Source organism: Salmo trutta, chromosome 24 (genome assembly GCF_901001165.1).
Source record: "Salmo trutta chromosome 24, fSalTru1.1, whole genome shotgun sequence".
NCBI lineage: Eukaryota > Metazoa > Chordata > Actinopteri > Salmoniformes > Salmonidae > Salmo > Salmo trutta.
The window spans coordinates 49,574,913-49,589,866 of record NC_042980.1 but is presented as its reverse complement, the minus strand read 5'-3'; the positions used below and the strand labels follow the sequence as shown (position 1 = coordinate 49,589,866).

General features: G+C 51.4%; 1 protein-coding gene across 2 annotated transcripts in view; it reads right to left on the bottom strand.

The window, feature by feature from the left end:
- Positions 1-14,954, bottom strand: part of igf2bp2a (insulin-like growth factor 2 mRNA binding protein 2a) — a 98,548-nt gene that overhangs the window by 64,528 nt on the left and 19,066 nt on the right. For both annotated transcript variants that reach the window (XM_029712444.1, XM_029712443.1), the window contains exon 3: positions 7,587-7,635. In XM_029712444.1, the coding sequence (XP_029568304.1) occupies positions 7,587-7,635 (49 nt within the window). The remainder of the gene's footprint in view (positions 1-7,586; positions 7,636-14,954) is intronic.

Sequence of the window (14,954 nt, the reverse complement as noted above, 5' to 3'; positions counted from 1 at the left end):
CGCAGTTGTAAATGAGAACTTGTTCTCAACTAGCCTACCTGGTTAAATAAAGGTGAAATAAATATATATATCTATTTTTTTTAAACAGCATAGCTCCCTGCTCCCTGTTGCTATGGGCAGTGTTTTCCACAAGCACATGGAGTAGCCAGCCAGGCTCCTGGGGGTGTTAAGATTCCTCTTTGCCGAACAAGCTCCATTTGTGGCCACTGGTACATTCTAGTGCTAGACTGTATTTTTAGCCAGCAACCATCAAAAAATAGTGTTTTCCACTAGCACCGGCTGTCGGCTATACAGACGATTACAGGAAATAGTGTTTTCCACTAGCACCGGCTATACAGCCGATTACAAGAAATAGTGTTTTCCACTAGCACCGGCTATACAGCCGATTACAGGAAATACAGTGTGTGCGGTGGTTGCAGTCAAATACATTTTCTGGTACTTTTAACCCTCTTTTCGTGATATCCAATTGGTAGTTACAGTCTTGTCCCATCTCTGCAACTCTCGAACGGACTCGGAAGAAGAGAAGGTCGAGAGCCATGCGTCCTCCAAAACACGACCCTGCCAAGCCTCACTGCTTCTTGACACACTACTCGCTTAACCCGGATGCCAGCCGCACCAATGTGTCGGAGGAAACACCGTACAGCTGGTGACCGAAGTCAGCGTGCATGCGGCCAGCTCACCACAAGGAGTCGCTAGAGCGCGATGGGACAAGGACATCCCGGCCATCCAAACCCTCCACTAACCCACACGACACTGGGCCAATTGTACGCCACCTCATGGGTCTCCTGGTCACGGCCGGCTGCGAAACAGTCTGTGATCAAACCCGGGTCTGTAGTGACGCCTCAAGCACTGCGACGCAGTGCCTTAGACCGCTGCTCCACTTGGGAGCAGTCGAATTTCTACACGGAGGGAAAGAGCATAAATCTGCACATCCCATATAATATGTTAACGAGTCCAAATCCACTTACCTATTGTTTTCTGGCACATTCATCTATTTTCTTCTGCGTGCAGGGTCTGACATTAGTAAAAACAATGTAGAGAAAGTGGATCTCGTCAGTTACTGGCCCGAATCCAGCTCCACATTTATCTGCTCTGTTGCAGTCTACCATTGAAAATCCCATTGAAGACCACACTTAAATGGCATGCAATTTGTATTTGAGCAATACGATTGGCCATTCAGTCAGTCAACTTCTCGAGCAGTAAATGAGTTGGTGCAGTCACATGGCACGAAAAGAAGCGGCCATCGCTGAGCTTATTTATTTTAGGGAAAGTGATTTACAAAAGTAAACCTTCTATAGTGAACATACTATCAATATGCTGGTTAGTGTTGATACTTAAGTCTGCTAAAAGAAAGCTACAAAAACACAGCAAGCATTCATCTTGGCTAGTCTACTGTAGCCATCTCTTTTGGAACGTTTGTCTTAAAGGGGCAGCATCCTATTTTTTAAATCTTCTCAAAATGATATACTTTAGATACAAAAATGAATGTAATTAATACAAAGCAATTCTTAAGAATAGAGTAATGACTTGCATTGGTAAATTATATTACACAGCTTTTAATACCTATCATAACCAAATGTAGCCTATTTAAAACCGCACCCCGTGGAAATGGTAATTAGCATAATAATACAAATATCCCCATCAAAATCTGTCTGTTTAAGATAGAGATATCAGATATTATGGGCTGCATCTTAATCCCGACCATGAAATATCACGAAAATTGGTCTTCTCACAAAAAAACACATCTGTAGTGTCCAAACGGTTTGGCTTACAAACCAATATGACCTCAACTCTATGGAAAGGTGAGACTCACGAACACGGTGGAGTTTTCCATTTGAATTCAGTATAGCCAATCTGTCAACCTCTGTTTGTAGCATACATATGGAAAGGTGAGACATGAACATATCAGTTGTCTTGCTCTAGGAGCTTGAAAGGAAATATATATGAAAGTAGTTTAGTCCCCCCCCCAAAAAAGGTGTTAAAGCCTCCCAAGTGCAGTGCTTGAGGTGTCACTACAGACCTGGGTTCGAGTACAGGCTGTGTCACAACTGGCCGTGACCGGGAGTCCAATAGGGAGGCGCACAATTGGCTCAGCGTCACCAGGGTTAGAGGAGGGTTTTTCCAGGGGGGGGCACGGCTTTACACGCTCTAGCGACTCCTTGTGGCGGGTTGGACACCAGGAAGGCTGACTGCAGTCGTCAGTTCAACGGTGTATCCTCCGATACATTGGTGTAGCTTCCGGGTTCAGAGGGCAGGCGCGGTTTGGCGGGTCATGCTTCGGATGACCGGCGCCTCAACCGAGCCCGTTGGGGAGTTGCAGAGATTTTTATATTTAATTTAACTTTTATTTAACTAGGCAAGTCAGTTAAGAACAAATTCTTATTTACAATGACGGCCTACCGGGGAACATTGGGTAAACTGCCTTGTTCAGGGGAAGAACGACATATTCTTTTACCGCCACACCGGGCCACTGCCCTGGTCCTCACCACCACACCGGGCCACTGCCCTGGTCCTCACCGCCACACCGGGCCACTGCCCTGGTCCTCACCGCCACACCGGGCCACTGCCCTGGTCCTCACCGCCACACCGGGCCACTGCCCTGGTCCTCACCACACCACCACACCGGGCCACTGCCCTGGTCCTCACCACACCACCACACCGGGCCACTGCCCTGGTCCTCACCACACCACCACACCGGGCCACTGCCCTGGTCCTCACCACACCGCCACACCGGGCCACTGCCCTGGTCCTCACCACCACACCGGGCCACTGCCCTGGTCCTCACCACCACACAGGGACACTGCCCTGGTCCTCACCGCCACACAGGGACACTGCCCTGGTCCTCACCACCACACAGGGACACTGCCCTGGTCCTCACCACACCACCACACCGGGCCACTGCCCTGGTCCTCACCACACAACCACACCGGGCCACTGCCCTGGTCCTCAGCACACCACCACACCGGGCCACTGCCCTGGTCCTCACCACCACACCGGGCCACTGCCCTGGTCCTCACCACCACACCGGGACACTGCCCTGGTCCTCACCGCCACACCGGGCCACTGCCCTGGTCCTCACCGCCACACAGGGACACTGCCCTGGTCCTCACCACACAGGGACACTGTCCTAGTCCTCACCAGGCCACTGCCCTGGTCCTCACCACACCACCACACCGGGCCACTGCCCTGGTCCTCACCACCACACCGGGCCACTGCCCTGGTCCTCACCGCCACACCGGGCCACTGCTCTGGTCCTCACCGCCACACCGGGCCACTGCCCTGGTCCTCACCGCCACACAGGGACACTGCCCTGGTCCTCACCACCACACAGGGACACTGCCCTGGTCCTCACCACACAACCACACCGGGCCACTGCCCTGGTCCTCACCACACCACCACACCGGGCCACTGCCCTGGTCCTCACCACACCACCACACCGGGCCACTGCCCTGGTCCTCACCACCACACCGGGCCACTGCCCTGGTCCTCACCACCACACCGGGACACTGCCCTGGTCCTCACGGCCACACCGGGCCACTGCCCTGGTCCTCACCGCCACACAGGGACACTGCCCTGGTCCTCACCACACAGGGACACTGTCCTAGTCCTCACCGGGCCACTGCCCTGGTCCTCACCACACCACCACACCGGGCCACTGCCCTGGTCCTCACCACCTCACCGGGCCACTGCCCTGGTCCTCACCGCCACACCGGGCCACTGCCCTGGTCCTCACCGCCACACAGGGACACTGCCCTGGTCCTCACCACACAGGGACACTGTCCTAGTCCTCACCGCCACACCGGGCCACTGCCCTGGTCCTCACCGCCACACCGGGCCACTGCCCTGGTCCTCACCGCCACACCGGGCCACTGCCCTGGTCCTCACCGCCACACAGGGACACTGCCCTGGTCCTCACCACACCACCACACCGGGCCACTGCCCTGGTCCTGACCACCACACCGGGCCACTGCCCTGGTCCTCACCACAACACAGGGACACTGCCCTGGTCCTCACCGCCACACCGGACCACTGCCCTGGTCCTCACCACCACACAGGGACACTATCCTGGTCCTCACCGCCACACCGGGCCACTGCCCTGGTCCTCACCACCACACAGGGACACTATCCTGGTCCTCACCGCCACACCGGGCCACTGCCCTGGTCCTCACCACCACACAGGGCCACTGCCCTGGTCCTCACCACCACACAGGGACACTGCCCTGGTCCTCACCGCCACACCGGACCACTGCCCTGGTCCTCACCACCACACAGGGACACTGTCCTGGTCCTCACCGCCACACCGGGCCACTGCCCTGGTCCTCACCACCACACAGGGACACTGCCCTGGTCCTCACCACCACACAGGGACACTGTCCTGGTCCTCACCACCACACAGGGACACTGTCCTAGTCCTCACCACCACACAGGGACACTGTCCTAGTCCTCACCGCCACACCGGGCCACTGCCCTGGTCCTCACCACCACACAGGGACACTGTCCTGGTCCTCACCACCACACAGGGACACTGTCCTGGTCCTCACCACCACACAGGGACACTGTCCTAGTCCTCACCACCACACAGGGACACTGTCCTGGTCCTCACCACCACACAGGGACACTGTCCTAGTCCTCACCACCACACAGGGACACTGTCCTAGTCCTCACTGCCACACCGGGCCACTGCCCTGGTCCTCACCACCACACAGGGACACTGTCCTGGTCCTCAACACCACACAGGGACACTGTCCTGGTCCTCACCAACACACAGGGACACTGTCCTAGTCCTCACCACCACACAGGGACACTGTCCTAGTCCTCACCACACAGGGACACTGTCCTAGCCCTCACCGCACAGGGACACTGTCCTAGCCCTCACCACACAGGGACACTGTCCTAGTCCTCACCACACCACCACACAGGGACACTGTCCTAGTCCTCACCACACCACCACACAGGGACACTGTTCTAGCCCTCACCACACCACCACACAGGGACACTGTCCTAGCCCTCACCACACAGGGACACTGTCCTAGCCCTCACCACACAGGGACACTGTCCTAGTCCTCACCACACCACCACACAGGGACACTGTCCTAGCCCTCACCACACCACCACACAGGTACACTGTCCTAGCCCTCACCACACAGGGACACTGTCCTAGTCCTCACCACACCACCACACAGGGACACTGTCCTAGCCCTCACCACACAGGGACACTGTCCTAGTCCTCACCACACCACCACACAGGGACACTGTCCTAGTCCTCACCACACCACCACACAGGGACACTGTCCTAGCCCTCACCACACCACCAAACAGGGACACTGTCCTAGCCCTCACCGCACAGGGACACTGTCCTAGTCCTCACCACACCACCACACAGGGACACTGTCCTAGCCCTCACCACACCACCACAAAGGGACACTGTCCTAGCCCTCACCACACAGGGACACTGTCCTAGTCCTCACCACACCACCACACAGGGACACTGTCCTAGCCCTCACCACACCACAGGGACACTGTCCTAGTCCTCACCACACCACCACACAGGGACACTGTCCTAGCCCTCACCACACCACCACACAGGGACACTGTCCTAGCCTTCACCACACCAGGACACTGTCCTAGCCCTCACCACACAGGGACACTGTCCTAGTCCTCACCACACCGGGACACTGTCCTAGTTCTCACCACACCACCACACAGGGACACTGTCCTAGTCCTCACCACACCACCACACAGGGACACTGTCCTAGCCCTCACCACACTGGGACACTGTCCTAGTCCTCACCTCACCACCACACCGGGACACTGTCCTAGCCCTCACCACACAGGGACACTGTCCTAGCCCTCACCACACCACAGGGACACTGTCCTAGTCCTCACCTCACCACCACACCGGGACACTGTCCTAGTCCTCACCACACCGGGACACTGTCCTAGCCCTCACCACACAGGGACACTGTCCTAGCCCTCACCACACAGGGACGCTGTCCTAGTCCTCACCACACCACCACACAGGGACACTGTCCTAGTCCTCACCACCCCACCACACAGGGACACTGTCCTAGCCCTCACCACACCACCACACAGGGACACTGTGCTAGCCCTCACCACACCGGGACATTGTCCTAGCCCTCACCACACAGGGACACTGTCCTAGTCCTCACCACACCGGGACACTGTCCTAGCCCTCACCACACCACCACACAGGGACACTGTCCTAGTCCTCACCACACCACCACACAGGGACACTGTCCTAGCCCTCACCACACCGGGACACTGTCCTAGCCCTCACGACACAGGGACACTGTCCTAGCCCTCACCACACCACCACACAGGGACACTGTCCTAGTCCTCACCACACCACCACACAGGGACACTGTCCTAGCCCTCACCACACCACAGGGACACTGTCCTAGTCCTCACCACACCACCACACAGGGACACTGTCCTAGCCCTCACCACACCACCACACAGGGACACTGTCCTAGTCCTCACCACACCACCACACAGGGACACTGTCCTAGCCCTCACCACACAGGGACACTGTCCTAGTCCTCACCACACCACCACACAGGGACACTGTCCTAGCCCTCACCACACAGGGACACTGTCCTAGCCCTCACCACACCACAGGGACACTGTCCTAGTCCTCACCACACCACCACACAGGGACACTGTCCTAGTCCTCACCACACCACACCCAGAGGGACACTGACTAACATATACGCCACAGACAATCAGAAGGAAACAGGTGATGAGGGCTAACCAAGAAACGGCTCCTAATAGACAGACACCATGAGTGCCCACCCCAGAAAAGGCTAACCAACATAACAACCCACACCAACTGGTAGTCAGTTAAGAACAAATTCTTATTTACAATGACATCCTACCAAAAGGCCTCCTGCGGGGACAGGGGCCTGGGATTAAATATAAAAAATATGGAGCTAAAAGCAAGTGGAGCAAATCAAAGAGGGAAACAAGATAAAAGGCATTGTTTTATCACACACACAGAAGACAAGCTAAACAGGGGTCCTGCTCTTCTAACAACTCTCATGGCCCCTGGAGCTCAGGGCCAGCCGCTCTGGGCCAGCCGCTCTGGGCCAGCCGCTCTGGGCCAGCGCAGCTGAAACAAAAGACTAACTAACGAGGCGACAGGTCCTACACATCCTGACCAAAAACGAGGATGATTCCAATCAGGGCAAGCCACACCCAAACAGAACCAACCTCAAAATTGAAATCCAAAACGAAACCGAACAAAACCCCAAAGACTATAACACCAGGCACAGACTGACTGACTGACTGACTGGCTGGCTGGCTGGCTGGCTGGCTGGCTGACTGGCTGGCTGACTGGCTGGCTGGCTGACTGACTGACTGGCTGACTGGCTGACTGGCTGGCTGACTGGCTGACTGGCTGACTGACTGGCTGACTGACTGACTGGCTGACTGGCTGGCTGACTGGCTGGCTGGCTGACTGACTGACTGGCTGACTGACTGGCTGGCTGACTGGCTGACTGACTGACTGGCTGGCTGACTGGCTGGCTGACTGGCTGGCTGACTGACTGGCTGACTGACTGGCTCACCTCCCACTGTAGATGAGGGGGAATGTTCCTGATCTGGATCTTCCGACTCCTGCAGAGATGAGAGAGGAGGAGGGGAAGGATAAAGATTAGTTAACAGCTGAACCACAGGGTCAATCAGGAGAGAAGGGTTAACAGCTGAACCACAGGGTCAATCAGGAGAGAAGGGTTAACAGCTGAACCACAGGGTCAATCAGGGGAGAAGGGTTAACAGCTGAACCACAGGGTCAATCAGGAGAGAAGGGTTAACAGCTGAACCACAGGGTCAATCAGGAGAGAAGGGTTAACAGCTGAACCACAGGGTCAATCAGGAGAGAAGGGTTAACAGCTGAACCACAGGGTCAATCAGGAGAGAAGGATTAACAGCTCAACCACAGGGTCAATCAGGAGAGAAGGGTTAACAGCTGAACCACAGGGTCAATCAGGAGAGAAGGGTTAACAGCTGAACCACAGGGTCAATCAGGAGAGAAGGGTTAACAGCTGAACCACAGGGTCAATCAGGAGAGAAGGGTTAACAGCTGAACCACAGGGTCAATCAGGAGAGAAGGGTTAACAGCTGAACCACAGGGTCAATCAGGAGAGAAGGGTTAACAGCTGAACCACAGGGTCAATCAGGAGAGAAGGGTTAACAGCTGAACCACAGGGTCAATCAGGAGAGAAGGGTTAACAGCTGAACCACAGGGTCAATCAGGAGAGAAGGGTTAACAGCTGAACCACAGGGTCAATCAGGAGAGAAGGGTTAACAGCTGAACCACAGGGTCAACCAGGAGAGAAGGGTTAACAGCTGAACCACAGGGTCAACTAGGAGAGAAGGGTTAACAGCTGAACCACAGGGTCAATCAGGAGAGAAGGGTTAACAGCTGAACCACAGGGTCAATCAGGAGAGAAGGGTTAACAGCTGAACCACAGGGTCAATCAGGAGAGAAGGGTTAACAGCTGAACCACAGGGTCAACTAGGAGAGAAGGATTAACAGCTGAACCACAGGGTCAATCAGGAGAGAAGGGTTAACAGCTGAACCACAGGGTCAATCAGGAGAGAAGGGTTAACAGCTGAACCACAGGGTCAATCAGGAGAGAAGGGTTAACAGCTGAACCACAGGGTCTATCAGGAGAGAAGGGTTAACAGCTGAACCACAGGGTCAATCAGGAGAGAAGGGTTAACAGCTGAACCACAGGGTCAACTAGGAGAGAAGGGTTAACAGCTGAACCACAGGGTCAATCAGGAGAGAAGGGTTAACAGCTGAACCACAGGGTCAATCAGGAGAGAAGGGTTAACAGCTGAACCACAGGGTCAATCAGGAGAGAAGGGTTAACAGCTGAACCACAGGGTCTATCAGGAGAGAAGGGTTAACAGCTGAACCACAGGGTCAATCAGGAGAGAAGGGTTAACAGCTGAACCACAGGGTCAACTAGGAGAGAAGGGTTAACAGCTGAACCACAGGGTCAATCAGGAGAGAAGGGTTAACAGCTGAACCACAGGGTCAATCAGGAGAGAAGGATTAACAGCTGAACCACAGGGTCAATCAGGAGAGAAGGGTTAACAGCTGAACCACAGGGTCAACTAGGAGAGAAGGGTTAACAGCTGAACCACAGGGTCAGTCAGGAGAGAAGGGTTAACAGCTGAACCACAGGGTCAATCAGGAGAGAAGGGTTAACAGCTGAACCACAGGGTCAACTAGAAGAGAAGGGTTAACAGCTGAACCACAGGGTCAATCTGCCTCCATCGTCATACAGAATAGATGGTGGTGCCTGCCATCCTGCCTCCATTGTCATACAGAATAGATGGTGGTGCCTGCCACCCTGCCTCCATCGTCATACAGAATAGATGGTGGTGCCTGCTACCCTGCCTCCATCGTCATACAGAATAGATGGTGGTGCCTGCCATCCTGCCTCCATCGTCATACAGAATAGATGGTGGTGCCTGCTACCCTGCCTCCATCGTCATACAGAATAGATGGTGGTGCCTGCCATCCTGCCTCCATCGTCATACAGAATAGATGGTGGTGCCTGCCACCCTGCCTCCATCGTCATACAGAATAGATGGTGGTGCCTGCCATCCTGCCTCCATCGTCATACAGAATAGATGGTGGTGCCTGCCATCCTGCCTCCATCGTCATACAGAATAGATGGTGGTGCCTGCCACCCTGCCTCCATCGTCATACAGAATAGATCTGAACTACAGTCTGCCTTCATTGTGTTATGATACTGTACTGTCTGCTACCTTCCAACAGGACAACGACCCTAAACACACAGCCAAGACAACGCAGGACCGGCTTCGGGACAAGTCTCTGAATGTCCTTGAGTGGCCCAGCCAGAGCCCGGACTTGAACCTGATTGAACATCTCTGGAGAGACCTGAAAATAGCTGTGCAGCGACGCTCCACATCCAACCTGACAGAGCTTGAGAGGATCTGCAGAGAAGAATGGGAGAAACTCCCCAAATACAGGTGTACCAAGCTTGTAGCGTCATACCCAAGAAGACTGGAGGCTGTAATCGCTGCCAAAGGTGCTTCAACAAAGTACTGAGTAAAGGGTCTGAATACATATGTAAATGTGATGTTTCATTTTTTGATTTTTTTTATAAATTAGCGACCATTTCTAAAAAACTGTTTTTGCTTTGTCATTATGGGGTATTGTGATGTCATGATGGGGTATTGTGATGTCATGATGGGGTATTGTGATGTCATTATGGGTTATTGTGATGTGATGGGGTATTGTGATGTCATTATGGGGTATTGTGATGTCATTATGGGGTATTGTGATGTCATGATGGGGTATTGTGATGTCATTATGGGGTATTGTGATGTCATGATGGGGTATTGTGATGTCATGATGGGGTATTGTGTGTAGATTGATCAGGGGGGAAAACAATTTACTCCATTTTAGAATAAGGCTGTAACGTAACAAAGTGTGGAAAAAGTCAAGGGGTCTGAATACTTTCCGAATGCACTGGAGAGTGATCATATTTCTCCAGTGCTAGCCTCCCTACACTGGCTTCCTGTTAAGGCAAGGGCTGATTTCAAGGTTTTACTGCTAACCTACAAAGCATTACATGGGCTTGCTCCTACCTATCTTTCCGATTTGGTCCTGCCGTACATACCTACACGTACGCTACGGTCACAAGACGCAGGCCTCCTAATTGTCCCTAGAATTTCTAAGCAAACGGCTGGAGGTAGGGCTTTCTCCTATAGAGCTCCATTTTTATGGAATGGTCTGCCTACCCATGTGAGAGACGCAGACTCAGTCTCAACCTTTAAGTCTTTACTGAAGACTTACCTCTTCAGTAGGTCCTATGATTAAGTATAGTCTGGCCCAGGAGTGTGAAGGTGAACGGAAAGGCTGGAGCAACGAACCGCCCTTGCTGTCTCTGCCTTGTCGGTTCCCCTCTTCCCACTGGGATTCTCTGCCTCTAACCCTTTTACAGGGGCTGAGTCACTGACTTACTGGTGTTCTTCCATGCCGTCCATGGGAGGGGTGCGTCACTTGAGTAGGTTGAGCCACTGACGTGGTCTTCCTGTCTGGGTTGGCGCCCCCCCCTTGGGTTGTGCCGTGGCGGAGATCTTTGTGGGCTATACTCGGCCTTGTCTTCGGACGGTAAGTTGGTGGTTGTAGATATCCCTCTAGTGGTGTGGGGGCTGTGCTTTGGCAAAGTGGGTGGGGTTATATCCTGCCTGTTTGGCCCTGTCCGGGGGTATCATCGGATGGGGCCACAGTGTCTTCTGATCCCTCCTGTCTCAGCCTCCAGTATTTATGCTGCAGTAGTTTATGTGTCGGGGGGCTAGGGTCAGTCTGTTACATCTGGAGTATTCTCTTGTCTTATCCGGTGTCCTGTGTGAATGTAAATATGCTCTCTCTAATTCTCTCTTTCTCTCTTTCTTTCTTTCTCTCGGAGGACCTGAGCCCTAGGACCATGCCTCAGGACTACCTGGCATGATGACTCCTTGCTGTCCCCAGTCCACCTGGCCATGCTGCTGCTCCAGTTTCAACTGTTCTGCCTGCGGCTACGGAACCCTGACCTGTTCACCGGACGTGCTTGTTGCACCCTCGACAATTACTATGATTATTATTATTTGACCATGCTGGTCATTTACGAACATTTTAACATCTTGACCATGTTCTGTTATAATATCCACCCGGCACAGCCAGAAGAGGACTGGCCACCCCTCATAGCCTGGTTCCTCTCTAGGTTTCTTCCTAGGTATTTGGCCTTTCTCAGGAGTTTTTCCTAGGGAGTTTTTCCCAGCCACCGTGCTTCTTTCACATGCATTGCTTGCTGTTTGGGGTTTTAGGCTGGGTTTCTGTACAGCACTTTGAGATTTCAGCTGATGTACGAAGGGCTATATAAATAAATTTGATTTAATTTGATTGTATTCTTCCTGGATGGACAGCTGGAGAGTGATGTACTCAGTGTATTCTACCTGGATTGAGGGACGGCTGAAGAGTGATGTACTCAGTGTATTCTACCTGGATTGAGGGATGGCTGGAGAGTGACGTACTCAGTGTATTCTACCTGGATTGAGGGATGGCTGGAGAGTGACGTACTCAGTGTATTCTACCTGGATTGAGGGATGGCTGGAGAGTGATGTACTCAGTGTATTCTACCTGGATTGAGGGATGGCTGGAGAGTGATGTACTCAGTGTATTCTACCTGGATTGAGGGATGGCTGGAGAGTGATGTTTCAGTGTATACTAATTGGATGGATGGACAGCTGGAGAGTGATGTACTCAGTGTATTCTACCTGGATGTACGGCTGGAGAGTGATGTACTCAGTGTATTCTACCTGGATGGATGGAGAGTGATGTACTCAGTGTATTCTACCTGGATGGATGGAGAGTGATGTACTCAGTGTATTCTACCTGGATGGACGGCTGGAGAGTGATGTACTCAGTGTATTCTACCTGGATGGACAGCTGGAGAGTGATGTACTCAGTGTATTCTACCTGGATGGATGGAGAGTGATGTACTCAGTGTATTCTACCTGGATGGACGGCTGGAGAGTGATGCACTCAGTGTATTCTACATGGATGGATGGATGGATGGACAGCTGGAGAGTGATGTACTCAGTGTATTCTACCTGGATGGATAGAGAGTGATGTACTCAGTGTATTCTACATGGATGGATGGAGAGTGATGTACTCAGTGTATTCTACCTGGATGAATGGCTGGAGAGTGATGTACTCAGTGAATTCTACCTGGATGGATGGACAGGGATGTACTCAGTGTATTCTACCTGGATGGGTAGCTGGAGAGTGATGCACTCAGTGTATTCTACATGGATGGATGGATGGATGGACAGCTGGAGAGTGATGTACTCAGTGTATTCTACCTGGATGGATGGAGAGTGATGTACTCAGTGTACTCTACCTGGATGGACGGCTGGAGAGTGATGTACTCAGTGTATCTACCTGGATGGATGGATGGATGGATGGATGGATGGATGGATGGATGGATGGACACAGGACTGCTGCTCAGACTGACAGTAACTACCAAAAAAAGCAACACAACAGTAACTACTACCAAAACTGCAACACAACAGTAACTACCAAAACAGCAACACAACAGTAACTACTACCAAAAACAGCAACACAACAGTAACTACCAAAACAGCAACACAACAGTAACTACTACCAAAACAGCAACACAACAGTAACTACTACCAAAACAGCAACACAACAGTAACTACCAAAACAGCAACACAACAGTAACTACTACCAAAACAGCAACACAACAGTAACTACCAAAACAGCAACACAACAGTAACTACCAAAAACAGCAACACAACAGTAACTACCACCAAAACAACAGTAACTACTACCAAAACAGCAACACAACAGTAACTACCAAAACAGCAACACCACAATAACTACCACCAAAACAGCAACACAACAGTAACTACTACCAAAACAGCAACACAACAGTAACTACCAAAACAGCAACACAACAGTAACTACTACCAAAACAGCAACACAACAGTAACTACCAAAACAGCAACACAACAGTAACTACCACCAAAACAGCAACACAACAGTAACTACTACCAAAACAGCAACACAACAGTAACTACTACCAAAACAACAATACAACAGCAACTACCAAAACAGCAACACAACAGTAACTACCAAAACTGCAACACAACAGTAACTACCAAAACAGCAACACAACAGTAACTACCACCAAAACAGCAACACAACAGTAACTACCAAAACAGCAACACAACAGTAACTACTACCAAAACAGCAACACAACAGTAACTACTACCAAAACAGCAATACAACAGTAACTACCAAAACAGCAACACAACAGTAACTACCAAAACAGCAACACAACAGTAACTACTACCAAAACAGCAACAACAGTAACAGTAACTACCAAAACAGCAACACAACAGTAACTACCAAAACAGCAACACAACAGTAACTACTACCAAAACAGCAACACAACAGTAACTACCAAAACAGCAACACAACAGTAACTACTACCAAAGCAGCAACACAACAGTAACTACCAAAACAGCAACACCACAGTAACTACCAAAACAGCAACACAACAGTAACTACCACCAAAACAGCAACACAACAGTGACTACTACCAAAACAGCAACACAACAGTAACTACTACCAAAACAGCAACACAACAGTAACTACTACCAAAACAGCAACACAACAGTAACTACCAAAACAACAACACAACAGTAACTACTACCAAAACAGCAACACAACAGTAACTACCAAAACCAGCAACACAACAATAACTACCACCAAAACAGCAACACAACAGTGACTACTGCCAAAAAAGCAACACAACAGTAACTACCAAAACAGCAACACAACAGTAACTACTACCAAAACAGCAACACAACAGTGACTACTACCAAAACAGCAAACCAACAGTAACTACTACCAAAACAGCAACACAACAGTAACTACCAAAACCAGCAACACAACAGTAACTACTACCAAAACAGCAACACAACAGTAACTACCAAAACAGCAACACAACAGTAACTACCAAAACAGCAACACAACAGTAACTACCACCAAAACAGCAAAACAACAGTAACTACCAAAACCAGCAACACAACAGTAACTACTACCAAAACAGCAACACAACAGTAACTACTACCAAAACAGCAACACAACAGTAATTACTACCAAAACAGCAACACAACAGTAACTACCACCAAAACAGCAACACAACAGTAACTACCAAAACCAGCAACACAACAGTAACTACCACCAAAACAGCAACACAACAGTGACTACTACCAAAACAGCAACACAACAGTAGCTACCAAAACAGCAACACAACAGTAACTACCAAAACATCAACACAACAGTAACTACCAAAACAGCAACACAACAGTAACTACTA